The sequence below is a fragment of the Anopheles coluzzii genome, chromosome 3 (assembly GCF_943734685.1).
Source record: "Anopheles coluzzii chromosome 3, AcolN3, whole genome shotgun sequence".
NCBI classification, from domain to species: Eukaryota; Metazoa; Arthropoda; class Insecta; order Diptera; family Culicidae; genus Anopheles; species Anopheles coluzzii.
This window is the reverse complement of record NC_064671.1, coordinates 43,046,946-43,069,808: the sequence shown is the minus strand read 5'-3', so window position 1 is coordinate 43,069,808 and position 22,863 is coordinate 43,046,946. Positions and strand designations below refer to the sequence as shown.

The window sequence follows — 22,863 nt, the reverse complement described above, 5'->3', positions numbered from 1 at the left end:
GTTGGTATGGAAAGGTGCACGATGTATGATTTCGAATTTTTATTCCTCCAGGACGGTTGAAACGCAACAGGAAAATAATTTTTTTTAACAGAAACCAACTATCGCAGAAACGATTTTATTGCCATGAAACTATTTACTCAACATATAGAAAAGAATTGTACTACCAAAAAACATCCATAATCCGATTTACCAGAAACGGATGAACAGATTTTCTAACAACAAACATTTTAATCCAATAAATTCAATTGATTGCTCGCAGACCGCAACTGCTTCATTCCTTTTCCTCTTCCTGCAGGCGCAAAACGTCCGCCTTGTTCATGAAATAGTAGCTCGGCTGCCGGCCCTTCAAGTCCTTCAGCACACGCTTGGCGCCATTCTTGATGAGGATACGACTTAACGCTTCCACGTTGCTAACTCCCATGGCGTAGTGCAGTGGAGTACGGTCCAGCTACAAGCGGAAAGTAGTGTCGTGTAAAAACTGACCCATTTTGCCACTAAATTGCACTTACATTGTCCCCAATCTTGAGCGCTGCCTTAAAATTGCTGGCTAAATAGTCGACGATGTCTTCGTTTTCCATCAGTACAGCTATATGCAGGGAACAGCGACCTTAAAAAAAATGTTGATGTCTCATGAGATCAATTCAAATTGGTTTTTGTTTACAATCATAACCTACCATAATAATTCTTTGCACGCACAAGTTTGGCTCCATCCGGTAATTTCGTGAGATTTACAACAGCTTCAAACTTCTTCTGTCTTATGGCACTGAGCAAATTTTCACGATTTTCCTAAAAGAACCGACAGTTTTGTTGGGTAACCTTAATCACACGAACATTAAGCTTTATTGGTTAGTAACATTAGCTAACCTCAAAGTTACGTATGCCTTCGAGAAAACGGACAATGTCCTGATGGCCACGGGAGCTAGCCACTTGTTCGATGGTGGTTCCGTCGGGAGCAGCAACATCCATAATGTGATCGTATCCTTCCAGAAGCATATTGTTTAGCGCTTCAAGATCACCTTTTTTGTAAAATTGGTTATATGAAAGATTATATTGTATTTTGTTAATTGCTAACTGTTTTCAATAAATATTGCCTACCTTTTGCCACCAGTCCGATAATGTAACGATCAATTTCTTTGGCATTGTCTGGCTGTGTCGCTTGCAGCGCCACATCCCTAGCCGTACGGTACAGCTCATCACGATAGGTTATGTTGGTGCCCGACTCTTCGATCAGTTGAATCAGTGCATTTCTGCCATGCGATCGGGCACACGCAAAATGCAGCATACTTTGGCCATGCTCATCCTGCGAAAATTTTGCGCACGTATCAAATTGTTAAATTGTCACCTGCAGCTTGTCCTCCTTCATTCATACCCGATCGTCCGATGGTGCCGAAATCATGTCCGGTTCATCCGGTGATGGTTGACTTTCCTCCCGAACGTTTGGCTCCATCGGTTGTTGTACAGGCACAGGCGCTTGTGCGACGGTTTCCAGCACAGCAGCGGTTTGATTGCTCGAACTTTCCAACTCCTTTTCGGACGGATGTCTTATGGAACCCTCGATCAAGTTGTTGTTCGAATCGTTATCCACCTCCTTGTGATCGGTTTTAGATTTTTGATTGGCAAAGTTGAACAAATAGTTTGCTAGGTAGGTGATCGGATCAGCGGGTCGCTTGTTGGCGATCTCTGTTAGCCCTTTGATGAGAGGATCTCCCAGAGCTGTGTAGGTATGAATGATAGCAAATCTTAGTGTTTTTAGTTCATTTTGTGTACTTTAGATCATTTCATGGCACTTACACGTTGCTAGGTATCGTCCTTCCTCAGTACGGAATAAAGGAATCTCAACCTGTTGCTCGCCTAGTTTTAGGAAGAAAAACGGAAAAACGGGACAATTATATTTATATTCCGCTTGAAACAGAAGCATTGTATCGATAAAAAAGAACACATTTACACAGTAAAATAACAAAAGCATTTCTACGTTGTGTGTTCAAATCGGAAAAGATAATTTCTAACAAACGTGTTGGTCTGAACTACAAGAAATAATGCAAATCATAATGAGAAAACATCGGTTTGCGCATCTACCATGGTTGTATGGATGGTGTCATGTATAATCGCTACTCTATGTAACGCTGTAGACAATGCTATTTCTAAGTAGCGCCAACCGTGGAAAAGGATAAAGGTAGATTATTGTTTCTAAAAGAAATAGTTACATCAGCTTGTATGGGGAGAATCTTTAGTTGTAACAATGTACAGCAATGAGCCCTGAAAGCGGTACGGTGAAATGAGACAGATAGAAAGGACAGACAGGAAGAAGGAGCAGGAAGTAGAAATAGGACAGCTGTTAAAGTTGTTTGCGATGACCTTCTCTGTCATGTTACACACCAGGCACTCAGGTTTGCTTGCCTTGACACACAACTCCACATAATAGAACAGCAATAATAACGAATTCTCATCACACATTTGGGTACAACATAATTTGCGCGAGCAAGGAAAAAAGAATGCACAAATAAAAAAGAAACAATAGGGGGCTAACTATTGCCTATCGCCACCACAATGGCAATCACTACTAACCCGGGAATTATTGGTATGTCAGTCAGTCTTGCTTGCGTCCTTCTCTTCCGTTTACGATCGCACTCGATCGGTGGAGCTCCTTCTTTCTCTGTCTTTCTTTGGCCGGGTTTGCATGCATGGGAAGGACTACCACTGCGTTACTAAGGTAACGATGGAGGGGTGGAGGAGTGAGAGAATACAGCCAACTAAGCTGAGGCGGCAACTAGCGGTTGCGTTACATCTGTTTTCCGTTCACAAAAATCCGCAATACGCGGGACAGTAGAGTAAGGTTGGAAACATTGAAACATTTTGCTTTAACTACCACAGGGATGTACTACTACATCTACTACTCTGTACTCGGTACGGCAAGGTAACACAAGCGCACTACTTGCGCAACAAACAGCACAAAATGGTTCAAACTGCTCGCCGTCACGTGGCTACGCTGTCACCGGTATGCGGACAGTATTCTAGAAGACCGGTGTGTTTTTGGGAGAGAGGCTGTGGTGCTCATCCTTGCCATGTACGGGAGCATACACATACACACAGGACACATGCTCAGTTCTGCGGTACGGCACCGTCCGCTGCCAGGCTGTGCTTTTTCTTACGAAAGATGCGCAACAGTGTCGCCGCAATGTGTAACGAGTTCGACATGGACAGTTCCTTCTCGAGCGCCACCACGTTCGTGATGGCACTGCTAAAGTCCTGAAACAGTTGCCACTCGGTCTGGGCTAGGCTGCGCATGTTGCACATCCGCACCGTCGGTCCGTCGCCATCGCCGGTGAAGAGCTGCAATCCGCGCACGACGCACAGGTGGCGCAAATTTTCCTTCTCCTTGCAAAGATGAGGTAGCACAAGCGTTAGCGTGAACTTTAGACCGGTGCCGAGAAAGGAGGGCCTTGATAGGAGACAGCCTAGGAAGTAGCTGTGCTTGAACAGGATCCATTCCTCCAGAAAGTTCATGGCACGGCCGACCTTCGAGTAGGCGGCACCGATCGCCGCAGGATCTTTACTTCCGGTGCAGCAAAGCAATCGCAGGTGGTCTTGCGCGTTGACCCACACCACCAGACTGCCGTCGACGCTGACGTACACGCCGCGCCCATACGGCCAATACCTTCCATTGATGGCGATCGATTCGGCCGTCTGGTATGGATCGGTGTGATCCAGCAACGGAATGAGCAGCCCATTGGTGGCTAATATTGTACGAATTTCGGACGGATTTTCCAAAATTTCGTTCATGCTGTAGTACGTGCCCAGCTCCGTCTCCCCGGTGGCGTGCACAAAGTCCATCGAAAGCACACGCGCCGTGATCAGGCGCTCCACCTGCTCGAGCTGTGCGATACCGAGATTGAGCGGGAACTCGTACGCATCTAAATTCCTGGCACACTCGATCACACACCCCGTAATGTACTTCCCGGACGTGTCCAGATTGAGCTGCACACTGTCCGGATTTTCGCGCAGTATGTTCCCATTGTTACTGGCCGTCGGAGAGGCGGCAGCATCCGGTTGCTGATCGTTGATCGCGTACCGCGGGAAGAACTGCATTGCCGGATGTGGCATCAGCGGTTGCGTTCCCTCCATGCAGTGTACATCCTTGATCAGTGGCACCAGAAACTCCTGGAATACGACGAACACATCGTAGTCCGGTATGACGATACCGACGTTCAGGTCCTCGTCTAACCGTTTCTCCTTGGTCGCCTTCTTCATCGCGGGCCAGATCAGATCGAACAGATTGTGATCGAGCCGGGTTTGGCGCTTTTTCACCTTGTCGAAGACGCTGCGCTTGAGGAAGCGGGCCAGATAGGAGGTGATCAGGATGCGGAGCGATGACGCACTGCCCGGCACACTGTTGGTAGGCAGGCCGACCGACTTTACCACCAGATCGTCAATCGGTTCGTGGATGATTTTGAAGCATCGCTCCAGCGTTGTTAGCGTGTCGACGTCGTCGAGCGGCCGGCGGGCACTGTGCAGATCGTCTGGAACTGATTGATTGTCCAGGGTGGGGCGTATCGGATTGAGGAGGAATTGAATGTTTACTAAGCAACTGGAACTCGGGGTTAAAATGTCATGCGGGGGGTTTCGTAAATAAGAACCAACATCGGGTGGTGTACTAATTATCCATGAAGAACTAATCTGTTATTAGTTGATTGATGAGGAAACATAATGAAATGGCATGAATGATGTTCAAAAAGCAAAACCAACGTTCCAAAAAAACAAGGCTCTACCGCTGTTCGCACTGCAGTTACTCGAATATTGTGCCAGGGATTGCAATCGCAAACTAAAGGCCCATTGTGCGCCATTGCGTGCTACAAGTTAAAATAATGTGATCACTTTAGTTTTGGAAATAAAACGTCCATGACCAAGTTAGAAAACATTAAAGTAAAGATAAAAACAGACATTTTTAGATAAACCACCAAAAATAAGATCTAATTGATCCACCTTTCTCCACCATCTTCTTTACTTCACAATGGCGCGCATACCAAAAAACAAAAACAAACAAGAACTACTCGCGGTAATAGCGATGTGTAAAACTAGGTCACACTGCCACATATCGTAAGACGGAAGAGAGTAAACGATTGCACGTTTTCGAGGAACGATGAAGGGGAGGAAAATGCTAAACAAAAACACATTACGCTTTACGGGACACAGTTTGCTGTGCGTATTCGCAGCGCAACCGTGCTCCGTTGCTCACCTTGATCGTTCAGCATCTCATCGGCGAGCTCCTCCTTGGCACCATAGTCGCGCAATAGCTGCCGATGGGAAAGGACACCCTGCGACTGCACGTGTCCGAGATAGTATTCGGCCGAATGGTTCAACTGATCGAAACGGAATGAAAGGCAGCGATTAGATGCATAGTGTTCGTGGCGTAGGACTACATCGATCGGTAAACCGATGTACGGAACGGTTCATGCTGCATTCGATCGATGCTAGTGCTAGAATGCATATTTTATGTTTTCAATTGAAAACTAGTAGGTTGAGTTCAATTACTTTCTCTTCCTTCTTTCTTTTTCCACGTGAAATGTCGCCCCATGCAGTGGGTGAACGTATAATTTACATACTTTCAGCTGGATGAAAGTTTTCAAATTAAACGTTACGATCGCTTTCTCGGATGGTGCATAGCAGCACTGCAGCCATGTTGAATGATTAAACGCACACAACTTCTCCATACTCACACTATCCTCCACCTTCGGGTTGGCGCCCAGGTGTGTTAGGAGATTGTAAAAGTGCCCATTGTCCTTGAGCGTGGCCGCATAATGCAGTGGCGTCCGTCCATCGTCATCCGTTGCGCTGAGCGTTTCGGGAAACCGGCCAGCCAGATACCGCACGATGCCTACGGAAAGAGCGGGAATGGGGCAAAATGAAACGAAAAGCCAAATGTTAGTGTTTTGTAATTATTAATCCAAAGGGTGTTGCTTTCTTCTTGTTTTCTTTTGCACCGTTTATATCGTTGGGTGCGGTACACATGCTGCCCCAGGCTGCTCGTACGCTCGTCCGTGCTGGGCAAGGAAATGGTAACAACTGAAGACACGTCGTATTCTTACGGCTTACGACTGAAGACGCATTAGAAAACGGGTGCTCTAAGCACTTCCCCCTGACAAAGGCGCAAAGAAGGATGAGTAGTAAATTATGACACAAAAGTGACTGACGACACGCTAACGCTTGCTGGTGCTCGGTGTCCTTCGGTGGCCTCGTTAGGTATGCATCGCGTGAAAAGCACGACGCAGTGTGCCTTCGCCACGAGTTGATTGTCAACGGAAAAGTGGAACGGAAGCCATGTATTCATGTAAATCGATCGATAAACAATCGAACTGCCAATCGGGCTTGGGGTGTCGCTAGGCAAAGCAACGGGGTGGAGACGTCGTGCATCAGCCCCGGCTCTTAATGCCCTTCTCTATCCTTAAAAACATGGATCCCCACGGGTTCAGGTGCTCAGCTCATGCCACGAACCATAATGACCGAACGATTGGACCCGTACCTGCATGACCGAATATTGTCGCCACGTGCAGGGGTGTTGCACCGTGCGGCGATACTTCGTCCTTTGCCGTGGCAAATTTGCGTCTATCCAGTGCGGACTGTAAATCACGCAGGCTTCCCTCGCGTGCTGCCAGATGGACACGTCGTATTTTACCCTGAAAGAAGAGGAAAAAAGAAGAAGTATGATAGGGAGCTGGAGTATGGGGTGTTAGGGTGATGTAGATGCGATACAATAGCTAATGAGACAAGACAAATTAAATATCCATTAGAGCATAGTAAATCACGAATATTGTTTGCTGCTTCGGTTTAGGATAGTTTGTACCTAGTTTGTAGCAACAGTGCAAGATCATTATTAAACTGTACATATTCTTAGCGTTCTGCTTAATTGATCTTTTAGGTCTTGAGATGAAATTTTCTAGAATTTTTCTATTTTGTAGAAAAAACTAAGATATTTTCAGCCGATCTCGTGGTACCGTAGTCAACTCGTTCGACTTAACAATATGCCCGTCATGGGTTCAAGCCCCAAATGGACCATGTCCACATACGTAAGACTGACTATCCTGCTAATGGTAATCAATAAGTCACTGAATGCCAAGCCCACAAGTGGGTACAGGACAGGCTTTGACCGACAACGGTTGTAGTATGGCATAGAAGAAGAAGATATACTTTCATATAAAATAAATAAAAACAACTGAAAGCCTTACCATGTATGCTGGGACATTGTCGAGAAAAGCCTGTATTTCGGTTTGATCCGATTTCCGCCCAATCAGTTGCTTTCCCTCGCCATTCAGCACAATTGCAGCCAGCTGCTCCAGATCGGCAGAGTCGATTGCATCCTGCACCGTTTGCTGCAACTGTGTAAAAGAAAAATTGGTACAGAAGAGTAGAAACAAAAAAAAATAGAGTAAACCAAACCAAAACTTCCACAAATATAGTAAAATAACAAATAACACGTAACAAATGGGCACATGGTTTGAGGGACGATCGATACGACGTTAATAATTAAACACTGTGCCAATGATCGCTTTGGTGCAAAACCATACGAACATGTGTGCGGTTCATTCGGCAGGAAGCTAAAGTAACATGCAATGAATGAAAGCAGTGTGGTACATGCGCCATTTTTAGAGGTGACTTGAGTTTACAAGCTAATAACTAACTAACTCACACGAACACAAACAAATACACACACACATTTCGAAAGGCAAACACTACCGAACATCAAGAAATAGGGTATTACATTCGGTTGATCGTCATGTTCGACGGGTGGATCGTTTTGTGATTGTAGCTGTCCTTGGTCCGGTTCTCCTTGTACCGTTCCTTCAATTTCCAGCACCTGGCTGGAGGCTTCCGTAGCGGCCGCAGTGGCTAACTGAGTCGATGTAGCTGACTGAGTCACCGTCTCTATTTCGGCACGTGCCATTGGCTCTTCTTTAGCTGAAGAAGTTTCATCGACAGCCTGCGGCGGGTCTTCTAGCTCTGGTTGATCGGGATGGGTTTCGGCAGTCTTCTCTAGAAGTTGCTCAGAAGTAGCGTTCTATCAATGAGTTCGTCCCCGATTTGTCGCAAACAGGTATTGAAATTGATCCCCAACGACAGTTGAGACAGATATGGAATTGCAATCCAGTACAATCAATGGAAGATAAAAGAATAATATCGTCCACATTAGTAATCGCTAAATGCTCTGACACGTGTGTGCAGGTGTCCAACAGGAGACGTTCACCGACTCTTGCCCAAGAAGTAACGCAAATAGAGGAGAGCAAAGTGTGTGTGTGTGTATAAAAGCACGTCACACGCCAGCATCACAGTGTACTTCGAAAATGAAAAAGGGAAACGAGCAATGAAATCAGCCATGCAACAATATGCGAAACAATATGGTGTTACAGAGTAAAACAAACAAAACAAACGAGACATGTTACATGAAATGCTTCATACTATATTTGAGGAAAAACCAACATCGACAAACGAATACACGGATACAAAATAGTGTAGAAATGTAGTAAACGATCATCACACTCGCTCTTTCTCTTACTAACTTTTCTCTCATGTTATCTTTTTTTTCTCACTATCTCTTTCTATTCCAATGTGTCTGCTTCTCGCTATCTCATTCTCACTTAAATCTTTCTATCATTCCTAAACTTTTAGTACATCTATCATATACTGTTCGTCTTGGTGAGCTTGGTCGATCACTATAATCATCTAATACTTTTCATTTGTTTTGCAAGAATTTCAATACATTTCCATGCCTTTCAAACCCTTTCACTTGTGTGTGATTTAATGTTGTTATACGGATTACTTTTCACAGTGTGTACGATAGCAAACACACAGACACAATAGAGAAATGTACTAAGAACTACTACGGTTAATGAGCAAGCGCACTAGCAGATATGTGTGTTAGCAGTTTGTAAGCCTACTTAAGGTGGTGGCATGATTGAAGTAAATAAACTACAAACAATCCCTCAAGCCATCCCTCGATACTCACACGTACCCACATGCACACATACACACACACACACACACACTGACTCACTTGTGACATAAAACACACAAAAGGCACGCACGTACACAAATATAAACGTTCTACTGATTGATCGCGAATTGTATGCTGCAGCTGATTTTCCACTTTGGGATGTGAGTTTTTCATCAAATTAATACTGTTTTCGTCTTTTTCAAGTGTGCTAATTTATGAAAAAAAAACAAGAAATTTAGATTGAACTGAAAATCATGAATTTTGGAAAATTATTAATTCTTGGATTTATTCCTGGCCAAGAATGCTGTGATGAGTTCTGTTGAAGCTTGATTGTACTACTTTGCAGCTAATATGATTATCATCTTCTATTAACTCTGCTGTCTATTGCTAAAGTGCACTGTAAATCTGTATTCTTTTTCTACGATCTATTCTAACGAGTCAATGAAGTCAACATGAACAATTCGTTATATCCAATTGTTTGTTTCAGGGTTTAATTTCCCATACCAATTTTCTAATTTTTGCAGCACAATAATTCATTCAACTTGTTCAAAAATCTACATACTAAACAAAACAGGACCAATCCACCAAGTGGCGCCCGAGTTTTTTTTCTCTTCCAAAACAAAAAACAATACAAATGCTTCACCATCCAACGCTGGGCGATCGATGGAGGTGGTTCATCAAATTCAAAGGACAGAACAACATCTATACCTCGTCGGGCGTACGGTAACTAGCGATCTTCACGTCTGCATTATTCGAGTCATCGTTCGCTTCCGAATTATCATCATCATCATCATCACCGTGGTTATTCGCAACATCGTGAGTTTCGTTCTGTGCAGCGCTTCCCACGGCCGAGTTCACTGACTTTCGTGATCCAATCGACGCTTTCCGATACGGAGTGGACGAGCGAGATGACTTTGCCGGTGTATGTCCTGGGGTAAGCGTTGAAGAAGCCGCTCGAGAGATGGTTTCCACCTCGGTACGGCTTATTGGACGTGATACTGGTGAAGTTGGTTCTTTAGCCGAGTTAGGATACGTACGGTGAGCTGATATGCCGCGTGTTTCTGGTCGTTCACTCCCAGCAGATGTTAACCCATCTTGGTCACTCACGCCTTCCGGGGTACCGTTCGGCTCAACAGTGCCATTCATGTTCCCATTTGAGGCAGTATCTAGGCGACCGTTCGAGACGGCTGTCGCTGAAGAGTTTCTACTGACATGCTCTTTAATGTCATCTTGATCAGTCACTGTGATCGTGGACTTGATACTCTTCCCAGTAGTTGCTCGAGAATTGGGTTGCGAGTCCATCTGCTCCGAATTCTTGTCGGACTCAGCAGAGGTCACCCTTGCCGCATCCGGTAGTGGCTCTTCAGGCTCTAAATCCTTTCCAAGACTATCCAGCTCAATGTCGTCATCTTTCGGTATGACCTGCTCCAAGCTGTCCCTAGAAACTTCTGCTTCTTCCAGTGCAGCAGACGCAGAATTGTTCTCCTTTTCAAGCTCTACCTCAGCCGTGTTGTCTAACTCGTCAGTGTTTGCTTCTTTAGCAGACGTATTGCGACTTGCTACCGTATCATTTCCATTTGTTTGATCCTCTTCTTCCACCGTTACCCCATTCTCGGTGTGGCCGTTTTCCGTATTGTTTTCTTCAACAACAGCATTCGGAGCATCTGAAACTGGTGCACCTGTTTCATTCTTTGTCTCAGATACTCCCTCAGCGCTATCAGCCTCAGGCTCTGTTTGCTGTATTTCTTGTGCATCATCAACGCTATCATCACCACCACCATCGTCTACTTTTGCGCTCGATACATCCAACGGTGCATCGGTATCGTCGGGTCCTGCCGGTGGAGTGCTAATTTGCTCTTCATGCTCCACTAGCGTCCCATCCTGTGGAGTAGACAAATTGACACACTATTTGTTCCTAGGCATTCCGACAGTTATACCAGTATGTACAGTTTCGGTGCACAAATGCAAACCCATGACACATATGCACACCATAACACACAGATAGATACAGTTAAAACGAGGGGAATAAATAGAAGTTCAAAAAAGTAGCAAGGAAAGTAGAGGGAAAACTAATGGTGCAACAGACACGCTTACACCGAGTCACTACACCCGCACCAGTACTGATTTGGTTTTGGCTTGTTTTTGTAAGTTGATGTGTAACTGTTGTGGTGGTTGATGGTTGGCGCATGTACAGCCTAAAACACGATCCTCGAGACGGTATCTAAACACATTAGCTAGAAAGTTTAACATCGCCTGTTGCTATAGGCAAATCTAAATGACAAATAATCTATACCAGGACTGTAACACAAGGTGTAACTTAATGTTAATAACATTCATCTCAATGTTGGGTTGAATCGTTCGCATTGTTTAAAATTAAAAGGTTTCAGCTAGCTTGAAGAATTATGACTAACAATGAACTCTGAGATATGTTCAAACGAGAAGCTATTGAACAAATGTAATACCTTTGTAGTCCTTCAAAAGACAAAAATAGATCAAATAAAAAGAAACAAAAATATTCAAACCTAAGTCCTATTAATACAATTTCCTTTCCTTCGTTTATGCGCCTGAATGTATGCAATCGGTATGACACCCTTTAAGCCCTTCAACAAGAGGACAAAATCAACAGGATATTGCGATGAAACACGCTCCAGAGACATGGACGATAACAGTAACGTATGAAAAGAAGACAGGAAATTAAAAAAAAAAAAACAATAAAGGGACATGGAAAACGATCCAAATCAGTTCCGCGAAAAACAAATCCGTCAGTGCAAAAGTGTTACCTGTTTGTCCGATGTTTCTTCTCCTCCGAGCTCTTTCTCATCCACATCCTGGCCACCATTGGCATCGTCCTGCGCATCCGCTTGCTCCTCATCAGCGTTCCCTTTAGTCACGCTGCTTTTACATAAAACAAGTGCAACCATAATAATCGTTCATAAATGCCTCCCGCTCAAATCGTGGATCATCATCGTGCAGACAAGACAAACCTACCTGTCCTCTCCATTCACGCCCCGCTCCTGGCCCAGCACGGTCAGCACACCGTTTGTGAGGTTGTGCACCGATTTCGATTTGCTGACCGTGTCGGCCGCCCCGCCTGCCAACTCACCCTCCTGCCCGCCGTCCGGATCCAGAAGATTATTCTGCGAAAGAAATGGTTTCATTCGCGTTGGCTGTGAACCCTGCGAGCATGCGATGCAAGGTGTGCGTTGTATCAACCGGAAGTGGCGGAAGAACGGAACGAAAAAAGAAAAAGAAACAAGAAGAGAAACAAAACCCCACACCCAACGCCCAATCCCAGACCCAGAAGTGGGAAGTGGAGGGGGAGCGGTGGGTTGGTTGGTTGGTTTTGTTGGCCGGGGGGGTTTGTGGTAAGAAATCGGGCTATAGCAAAGCCTGCAACACACCGTAAGCTACCTCATCGGAATCATCCGGGAGCGTGAACATGGCCCAGTCGAAGTAGGCCGGGAAACCCTGCTGCGAAATTCGGGGCGCTTCCGGGATGACGGCCAGCAGTGATCGGTCAATGTCGCCCGGTTTGTTTTTGTAATGTTCCGCCGGTTTGTTGCGCTACCAATGAATGAGGAGAGTTGTGATATTAGTAGGCCCAACCCTTGGCATCAATCGAACTCGCTCACTCCCGTCACTCACATCGTCTAGTGCCGTTTCGTCTGCACCTGCCTGCACGAGTAGATTGAAGCTACGTGCATTATTTTTCGCACTGGCCGCCCAATGGAGCGGAGTCTTGCCGGTATGATCCTCATCCGACGACAAACTCGGCCACACGGACAGAATGTACTCCACAATCTGGGTGTGCGCTAGCCCGGCGGCTTTGTGTAGCGGTGTCAACCCGTTCGCGTCCTTGCTGGTAAGAATCACTCTCGGCGCTGGCGGTGCGGTTTTTTCCTTCAGCACATCCAGATCGTTGTCTATTACGGCCTGATGAATATCCTTGATAACTCCCTGCAGAGAACAGTGCAACAGGGGACAGTGTATTAAGAACACTTCACTTAACGGAGCTACAGTTCCGCCTCAAACCTACCATGACATGGGGGACACACTCGAGGAACCGTTTCATACGTGGATGGTGTGAAGTTTCCGTCCGCAAACGCATACCCTGGCCGGCCCACAGCACCTTCGCCAGCTTGCCCATTTGTTTGTGATGCAACCATATTCGAATGCTCGATGGTTTGATCGCTATGCGGGTGCGGGAAATGTGAGGTGAAAAGATAGAACAGAGGTGCAGAAGCAAAGAGGTTAGGAAATGTGTATCGATCGATCGGTCAGATGGTGTGCCGCGGCACTGGAATGGGTCATTATTACCGTCCCTGCTCCGGTAGTCATTTTCCTTTGCTGCTAGGTGGTTGTTCATTTGGAGCACTGCAGTCGTAGAAGTATGGAAGAGTACAATAATGCGTTAGTAAACTTGAAGTGATGAGCCAATTAGAATGTTTACTGTAGATTTTTATTATTTTAATCGTTAAAACTTTGAAGATTTAGTTTAAAACATGCATAGAGATTGCATCGTCTTCGAACATCAACTCAGAGCGAAACACTTGATCTACAATCTTCTCCTACGATCATTAAACGGGCTCCCTTCAAGTCACCACTTACCCTTTTGTTAATTTGAACCTTTTAAAACAGAAATCCTCGATATTAAACAGTATTGTCTCATTAAACCATTAGAACACTGTACACGAAATCCATCTACAAAGCACAAACTTCGCTCTCATTCCAACTCAAAAAGGTATCAATAATTCATCAATTAAACTGTAACACAAACAATGTTTCCACTGTCCATTGACGAACCCTCATCAACGCGCTAGCACACTTACTACACTCGCTTTCCACGGTGGAATGTGTTGGTCGTTTGTTTTTTGTTCTCACTCCTCCAGGTGATCCTTTTAAACGCTTCAAATGGACCACAGACCTATAGACACATCAGCGCAATGAGTGTTTAATGCGTTGTGGCAATGGAGGGAAAACATGAGGCAACAAATAGGTCATGAGAACCGAAAACACATGACACACACTAGACAAGCACTCACATACAAACAGCAACACAAAAAAAAACCGACTCGAGTCTGTACCGAGACCTTAGTCAAGTTGGTAGAAAGTAAAACTTCTTCACGCACGACAGATCGATGGAGGGTTTGAATTTTATAGTTCCTTATTGCACCACTCACACATCTGGATCAAGGTGTTTAGTATCCAGCACGTGAGTAAGTGGCAAGCTGCAACTTTCACTATTCTGTAGCCGTCAAACGACGTGTGTGTGTGCGTGTATGTGTGTGCACGTCAAAGTCGTTCGAAACAACGTCAAGAACCGACAACGGACAGAACTAGACTGGGGCGTACCATTACACGGCATGGCCATGTAACGTCTGCGTCTGACTTGGTACTTGGTACGGTGAAGGTGCGATGCGATGCAGCTGGAGGCGTGGATAGGAAACGAACGAAGCGCGAGGCGTCAACCATTATTACACGGACAACGCGGGAGGCGTAAGAATTTATTTCCTCCACATTCCGTTCCGAAGCCGCCGCACACACAGTACAGGTTTGATAGATTGGAAATTGATTTCCCCAAAAGATATAATTTATTCGTCAAGGGGTGGCTTTTAGGGTTTTACCAGGCTGCTCCGTGGGTGCCCCTTCTTCTTCCATCACCTATATAGGTTGCATTTTGCGTGTCATCTCCCCTTCCCGCGGACAGTATGGTAGACACGCGCGTGTTTGCGCGGGGTGTACCCCTGTGTCCCTTTCGTGTCTAAGTAAAGCCTAGTAGCTCACTCACCCAACAAAAAGGTGCTTTGTCCTTGCCGGGTTTTGCGTCGATTACGGTTCGATTGTTTGATTCGACTGTAACAGCCACTTTTATTGCAGTCTCGGTACCATCCGTATTAGAAGGTGTTAGGTGTATGGGAGCAACTGCATGGAAGAAGCATGGCGTGACGGTTGGTGTATGCACGGATATGTCTCTTTGCGGAAAAGTGTGTGGCGGTGTTGCTGGATAAGGTAGAAAGCTATTTAAAATCAATAGGATTTAAGAGCGAAAACAGGAGGAATTGTTTCACGTCAGAAGCTGATTGCTCAAGATTGGATTCGATCGTAGCGATCGTAATTGATCGACGTAATAGTATACTTCCTCCCGTACAGTATAATGTATTTTATAGTATTTTTTTGCCCAACTTAAACCAGGATGTTGTTTAAGAATTGGATTAAAGTCCGGAAAATTGGAATGATCACGTCACATAAAATGTTATGTTACCTTAACGCTTATTCATAATACGTAAGAATATTCTTCTTCTTATTTGTCTCAAAAATCGTGGTTGATCTAGGCCTTCATGAGCCACTTGACAATGGATGGTAGGTCTAGTCAATGGAGTTGATTTATTACTTAATGGTTTATCAAACAGGATTATCAGTTATATGTGTAAGGTCTCGGTCCATGTGGAGTTTGAATTCAAGTACTGAAGTCGTGCGAGTTGACAGCTTTGCTACGATACTGACTGATATATGTGGGTAAACATTATGTGTGTGTCTGCAGCAATTGCTTTACTTCTTTTGGTGGTAAATTTATAACTTTCAAACAATTTATCGTTTCAAAGGTTTAACACATAAAGTTAGTTAAAACCATCCAGCCCACTATGCAATCTTAATCCTGGTGGGAAGCAGAAATCTGAGATGAATTATTTTGTCATGTCATCAGCTGCTCAGAAATTATTTTTACCATAACAATCACCATTTAGAATACGGAATGTGAAGAATTTTGTTAAAATGGTAATTTGAGTTGTCACTGTACATCTAGCAATTCTTAAGGCAATCCAAGTCTAGTTTTGTTTGTATTGATCACCACATGGCGGCATCAAGTTCCATGTATCGTGTGCTGACTAAATTTTCTTTTTTTTAATATAGACTTTAAGGCTACTAACTGCATTCGACTCTTCGAAAGCATTTACTCTCAAGACATTTCATCGCCTTTGAAAAGGTTTAGTCCTTGCATTTACGGGTAAAGTTTATATTAACACGAAAATAATATTGCATACATTCCGGCGTTTTGTTGTACGAATTCAGACGACGGTTATGTTGCCTACATTTATGAGTTTGACGCAAACCATACAGCCTAATAGTAACGAGCCAACATACATAAATAAAATCTCAAATATGTTCGTTCAAAACAATCTCTTTAAATCATTTGTTACAACTACGATTATATTTAAAAACATGTAAGAAACATTTTGCTATCAGTTTTGTCATCTGAAGTTAAATTACTCAGTTTAGATAGGTGGAATGGAACACCCTCTTTAAACTGACCACTTGTTCCGGCCACCACCATCAGCATGATTTTAAATTACATTTGTTGTGACGGAATAGTGTATTGATAGACCAAAGACAGGGGTGCAAGCATTACTGGAAAACGATTTGTAGTAAATTGTTGTTTGCATAGAGTGGCCAGCTCACGCCATCCAGCAAATACAATAGGCGACGTCATTCTTACAAAGTAGCTCAAAGGTAAAATGAAGTACAGCTTTGTGGACATTCTAATTTCCATCCAATAGTCTGTCTAGTAAAGCAAATTTAGAAAACAATCCATCAAAATCATTGTCGATAGCGTATCAAAAATGTAAGCGTTTTATATCTGTCCGCAGATAGGTTCGAACGTTCGAAACAAGTGGGCAATTATTTTCTAAGGATCGTACCCGGCACTGCACGGTCTCTGGTAGGATTGAGCAATCCATCGAGGCGTATGTGAATGACACTTTGAAGACAAACCGACAAGTGTAGATGCGTAGATGGCCCCGTCCAATGACCTTCGGATGTGAATGACTTTTACAAATTGGACTGGAAATGTGCTTGGCAGACAAGTGAAACGGTTCGTGGTACACCCCAAGCCAGGCCGTTCGAGGCGCGTCTGACGTTTATGAAAAGGTGAATCGAAATGATTGACATATAGTGTGAGGAAAAGAAAGGTCAAACTATCACTTGACTCACAGGAACGCTGGGATCAACCTGCTATCGAGAGAGCTTAACTAGCTTGTCCTCAAACATAATCGCGTTTGTGACAGCTCTCGTATCATCTTGGAGCGCGTGCGTCTTCCAAGGTCTTGTAATAAACCTAATTAAAGGACATTTTAAGAATCGTCCCGCTTAGCTGACGTGAAACGGCTTAATAGCGTGTTCTGTGTGTTCTTGCAGGTCTATGCTCAACCTCACCTTGGACAATATTGGGACATTATTGAAACAGGAGAGGGCGTCAAGCACCTACACATTTTACTGATTTGTCCTCAACAGCAGCTGTCCTCGAAATCTTGGTAGAAACAAACACCCTGATCGAAAGCTCGAGGCCATCATCGGCGGTTTGTTGCACCGGATGGACAGCCCACTGGCGTGACAGTGGATGATTAAATGGCCGGTCATGTCTGAGTCATTGGGTGCAAACTCCGGTTCTGAATATGGCACGAACAAACAAAAAGGCCGATGCTATATAGTCATCAGCACTGTATATGTATGGCACTGTCTCTCTCTCTCTCTCTCTCTCTCTCTCTCTCTCTCTCTCTCTCTATCTCCCTTCTGGTAGCTATAATTTATTTCCGGTCAGTATTGGTTCGATGTATGCGCACAATGACACACTTTACACACGCTGTGTGACACGATTTTTAATCGAATGTCTGTGTGTGTGTGTGTGTACAGCAGGGAGTGTTATTTTCGAGCTTTATCAATTATTCAGCCTGCATGGGAGCGAGTCCATGACGCCAGCAGTTTGCCGGCAAATGTTCGAACACTGTCTCGAAAAGCCGCCGCTATAGATTATTCAGGCGCTGTATCTGGGTTATCGAAATAACCGTAATGACTGTCAACAAGTGTCATATGGTATGGGTGTGACATTTGAAAATGAATTAATTAGATACTATTTGACCCCAAACCCAGGTTCTGGCGGTGTTTCAACTACCATGAAACATCTCGGGTATATCTGATACTTCCATAAATCTGAACCTTTCTTGGCCACAATGGTGGCACACATTCATCATAAAGGTGATAATGCCTCGAAAGACTTTCATAATTTCAAGTAAAATTCGACAGCCATATGCAACATTTTGGAGCAAAATGTGTGTCGCAAATCATTTTACTGAAGACCTAACAAAAAGGCAATAATTTCCATTCTAACTCTCATAACTAATAAGTCGCTTTATAAGTTGAACATAGAAGATAATAAAACATTGCAGTTATCTTCATAAAAGAGCATTTATTGCGTGCGGTTGCACCGTTGCCTTGCTTCTGTGATAATTTTCGCACATTAATTTATATTTTTTATTGTACACCTTTTGCTCATTTGTTTTGCCTTCTATTAGCGACCAAACTCTTAGCAACTGGATAAAAAATCTTCACGTGCCACGTGGAACTTCTCCCGCCAATCATAAATCACTGGGCGTCTCCATCGCCATACGCCCAATCGATACATCTATACGCGTTAAGCGGCAACCCGAAAAAAGCCCCCCCTTCACCCCTTCTGCTCACTTACACAAAGTATGACGAATGGCCATTCAATTTCAAACAAACTTACCCTTGGGTGGTGATGAATGGAAGTACAGCCCATGTGCTCTTCGGCGGTGGTGGTGATGATGATGATGGTGCCGTTCCCGTGCAGCCGGTGGCCCTGGCAATGTCGGAAGTGGGGCCATGCCGATCCCTTTGCAAAAAAGCTTCACTCTTCAAACACACACACGGACACACACACACCCACGTACAGCACAGCCCAACAAAGCAACGGAAGAGTTTGATGATGTGCAGCTAGGCTTACCCGACCATGTCAGGTGGAATTGACGAGTCACCCTAGGTTAGCTTACAGACACACACAGTACAGTAAGGGATTTTCCACCCCCAAACAGTCACTAAGCTTCAAATCGGAACCATCTTTTTGCCGTTACGAAAAAAGTAAACAGCCACGTTCGCTTGCGTAAGGCACTAACGGCACCGTGTGGATGTGTGTTGTAGTGCAATGTTGTTTACCTTCTAATTACATGCGCTCGGCACAAACAACTGCTCATTGTTTTTCGATAGTGTGTCGTGTTGGTGTGGTGGGAACCTGCGGGAATAGAAAAGGGTAAATGGGTAAGGTGCATCGTTTAATTTAAAAGTCTCATTTATTTGCGCGTATCGTAAATCTGGAATGAAGGTGAACTAGTGGGCCAAGTGGGTTGGGCACTGTTAATTGGACTTACATTGCTAATGTCAATATTAGCCGAATAGCTTGTTAGGTGTAGTTTGATTGCTTTTTAACGGCTGTGTGCGTACACGCATACTTGCCGTGTTCGTTCTCACCTGTAAGTAGGTAAGTATTAGACGCGGTATGCTCTAGTACGAACCCTAAATGCACAATTGCTTATAACTGTTTTTCGATAAATTATCAAGTTGTGTGCATCGATCGATGGGAGGGCAAACAAAAAGAGAGTACACGGTTACAATTCGCAGTCTATCGTGCATTCAGACAGACACACAGTGGATCGGCAGCCAATGGAAGGGCGGTCAGGTCCATCCTGTTAGACAACCAGGCAGTATAGAATGTTCATCATCATTATGTTTGCAGAAACCGATCGATAATCGTCCAAATCCGGGGAGACAGCATGGAGACGGTTGGCCCAACTATTGTTCAACGATCGAACGAAAAGTGGACAATAAAGTTCAATAGGACAATGGAAATTATAGAACAGAATAAGAAGAGCATGTACAAAGTATTCTAAACATGCTAAAAGCTTCCGAGGTAGAAATGGGATTAAACTTATAAATTTTACAAACTAATGGGCCCTAAGCCTAGGGTGGTCGGTAAGCTTTGCGCCTTAAAGAGTTAAAATATCCGTAGAGTAGAAACTTAAATAGCCAAATTGTTTTAACACGTGGCTCACGACTTCACACGGCTACTGCTCTATCTAGGGAATCCAAGAAGGCTTTGCTCTCTTCGAAATAAAACGAACATGGCATGAGAAGGTCAACTCAAGATACTCTCGGATGTCGTTCGATAGATCGTGATGGCAAGCGATTAAAGTTCTGTTAATCCTTTCTGTCCTCTACAGGTCGCATGTTGTCAAAACGTGGTCAAAGTTCGTTACCAGATTATCATCTAATTCAAACTGGTCACTCAAGATCCTTAAATATGGTTGACATTGAACTGAACTATTTCCACAGGAGTTCAAATGTTTTTAAGAAAATTAAATTTAAAATACTAACTTAAGGAAAATCAAAACTTCTTCTTCTCTTTCTCGATATTGTTGGTGTATACAACCACTGAATTTCATCGAACCACATGTACCAGTATGTGCACGTGATTATCTCGTGCCGGACAGACAAATTGGCTTTCAATATCGATCGAAGTTAAACAAGAATTGTCAACGTAATTTTCAATGCATCATAGAAAGGAAATGCAATAGGCTAGAGAGCTGCAACTGAAACCTGTAATCGATCTACTGCATCGTCCCCCCCTTTTCCTTTTAATGCCATTTTTTCCAATTTCCCCTGCAGGAATCTATGGTAGCTAAATTTTCCATGAAAAGACCTTGACACTCAGCAACAAACGAAGAGAGAAGGTAACAGTAGACATAAAAAAATCCGCTCAAATTGTTTCCTAAGCGATCGGAAGGCGCACATTTGCGCGCCACGTGTTAATGCGTCCGCTTGGGCAGCAGCAAGGTGGTAAAAATCATCACATACACGCGAAAACCGTGCCTCCCGTTCGCCTCTTGTACGGGGTCGGCAGGCAGGAACTATGGTATGGCCCGCAAAGTTTTCCCCCTTTTGTTACAATTGCAGTCTTTCCACGTGGTTCATCAAATTCGGTGCCAACAAACGCCATCAGACGGTTAGGTAGCATAACTTTGTTTGCCGGTAGTTTGGTGGCCATTGAACAGCTATTAACACCATCAAACACTGCACTGCACCGAACTTTCAGGCCCGTTTACGTACTACCTGCCGACCCACAAGACTAAAAATAAATTCACACTCACGAAAGCACTAAAAGCCGTTACGTCGGACGATTTGCACGATTCCGTCACTTTCCCTTGCAACTTTTGCAGCCAACGTGCACCAGTAACTACCGAACGTAGTTGGCGGGAAATGTTCAAAACGGCAGTTCATCTACCACGCTTGCTAATGGAAAGGGCTTTTTTGTTTCACACCATCGAACTGTACACGCGAAAAGGATTTAAAAAAAGAGAAGAAAAAACAATATTTTCAATATCCTAGAGCGATTTGGCAATCACGTACAAGTTGATATCCGTATCGGCGATCGAATCTCCACGCCACACACTTCACACGTGTCGGGAAAGTTGAAGTGTGCACTTCGCGAGGTATAAATAGCTACTGACGGATGCAGTTGCTCCTGCACACTGGGCACTGGGTTCCGCACGGAGTGTCTGCTCCCGCGATGGTCAGTCAATCAGCCGGTTGTAGTGGTAGTGGCTGTCTGTTGTATGTGCGATGCATTCGAACTCACCAAGCTTCGGTGCTTCCACCACCAAGCTGGGTGGGTGGTGTTGAAGTTAGTAGACACGCAGTCCAACTGAAAACACACGAAACGGGGCTTCAGCGGCAAACGTTTCCACGCTATGGCATGCACAGTATTATTCGTAGTCCCTTCGCTGGACTGCTCTTTTATTGCCTTCTCAATGGGCAGCACACGCACAGACAAACCGTTCCCATACTAGCAGCTACGCCTGGCTTACCAATACGTGAAAGTTTTCCCAGTCGGTTGGTCCAAGGATATGTATGTATACAATTTGTTTTTTAACTTTTCCTCTGTCTCTGTGACGAAGAGGGAGCTGTGAAATATGCATATTTAATAATCTCTCTCTTTGGTCCAGTTTCGGATAATCGTTCAGATAGAAGTTTCTTAAGCTTCTTATGAACAACTCTTCATTAGGTAAACAATTGACCACAAAAGTTGGAAATGACAACTTTTCACAGTTTGTAAGAATAATCATTTCTATTGTAATATAATAATTATCAATAGAGTGTGGATGGGTTATTCAATGACATTGAATCAGTTCCTCTTGATGGGGATTTGATATGGTAAATATTTATAGATTCAGACCCAGTGGCGGATGTAGGATACCGTGCACTATGAGGCGGCCTCGAACAAACCACGATTATAAGTCATTTTTGTACTATTTACGAGATGTATCATATCGAATTTTACTTAAAATTGGAAAATTTACTTGTAAAACATGGTTTTAAGCGTTGGAAATCCAGATGGCGCCACTGAACAGCGTTTTTACAGGGGTTTTCACGTGTTACAAATATTGTGGCATACAATATGTAGACTTTCGGCCCAATAACAAGGCTGAGCAAGGGGGCCATTGCGTCATACTCTTGGTGTTGGTCTTCATACTCTATAGAAAGTCTTTATATTCGGTGTCAAAGTCTTTCTAACGAGTAAAACCCCTGTATTCCTTTACTGTGCATCGCCACAAACACATATTTCAATCGGTGGGGTGAGGGGGGTGAGGTGGTAATGAATCTCCAGCGTCGGGTCCCCAACGTTCATCCTTCTGGGGCACCTGTAGCTAGTACTCTGTTCACTTTTATACATACTACAGACTAGCGATCTTCGGGGCCCATAAATCGGCGGAACCCCGGGCGACCGACTAGTCCGCCTACCGTTCGATCCGCCGCAAAAGTTTTTTGTTGGGGAATTTCTGATCCAAACTTCTCTAAATACCATGGGTTCCCCCGCTCATCAACATGCGAGTGCGAGAAAATGAAGAGCATTCTACATGGAGGAAAAAGCTACAAAAAGATTGAAAACCACTGATCTAGACTCTTGATCCTATTTAACCTCTATGAAAGGAATGAAAAAAAAATGTTAAAATACATAAAAAATATAAAAAATAAATGGT

The 22,863-nt window shown here is 44.1% G+C and overlaps 1 protein-coding gene across 15 annotated transcripts; it reads right to left on the bottom strand.

Moving 5' to 3' along the window:
* Positions 1–84: 84 nt before the first annotated feature.
* On the bottom strand, positions 85–21,612 carry LOC120958738 (arginine kinase-like). 15 transcript variants are annotated; one of them, XM_049608869.1, is made up of 21 exons: positions 21,233–21,390; positions 18,540–19,061; positions 13,301–13,357; positions 13,020–13,174; positions 12,629–12,940; positions 12,395–12,547; positions 11,972–12,159; positions 11,764–11,878; positions 9,692–10,864; positions 7,754–8,050; positions 7,221–7,370; positions 6,518–6,671; positions 5,715–5,872; positions 5,234–5,357; positions 1,792–1,851; positions 1,370–1,713; positions 1,096–1,300; positions 865–1,016; positions 675–786; positions 510–607; positions 85–448 (listed from the first exon to the last, which is right to left on the bottom strand). In XM_049608869.1, the coding sequence occupies exons 2-21, from the start codon at positions 18,655–18,657 to the stop codon at positions 272–274; spliced, it is 4,302 nt and encodes a 1,433-aa protein (XP_049464826.1). In that variant the 5' UTR covers positions 18,658–19,061; positions 21,233–21,390; the 3' UTR covers positions 85–271. The 15 variants fall into 15 exon arrangements, with proteins under 15 accessions (XP_049464826.1, XP_049464817.1, XP_049464815.1 ...); XM_049608860.1 differs by lacking the exons at positions 85–448; positions 510–607; positions 675–786; ... (1 more) ...; positions 1,096–1,300; positions 21,233–21,390 and adding exons at positions 2,566–4,523; positions 21,462–21,612 and having other exon boundaries at positions 1,658–1,713; XM_049608858.1 differs by lacking the exons at positions 85–448; positions 510–607; positions 675–786; positions 865–1,016; positions 1,096–1,300 and adding an exon at positions 2,566–4,523 and having other exon boundaries at positions 1,658–1,713; positions 21,233–21,416.
* Positions 21,613–22,863: the final 1,251 nt, after the last annotated feature.

Coding starts and splice junctions, on each gene's coding strand:
- LOC120958738 (XM_049608860.1), bottom strand. CDS start 18,657: ATGGCCCCACTTCCGACATTGCCAGGGCCACCGGCTGCACGGGAACGG. Junction 10,865..11,763: donor AAGAAACATCGGACAAACAG/GTAACACTTTTG, acceptor TCTACTCCACAG/GATGGGACGCTAGTGGAGCA. Junction 5,358..5,714: donor ACCCGAAGGTGGAGGATAGT/GTGAGTATGGAG, acceptor CGTTTCGATCAG/TTGAACCATTCGGCCGAATA.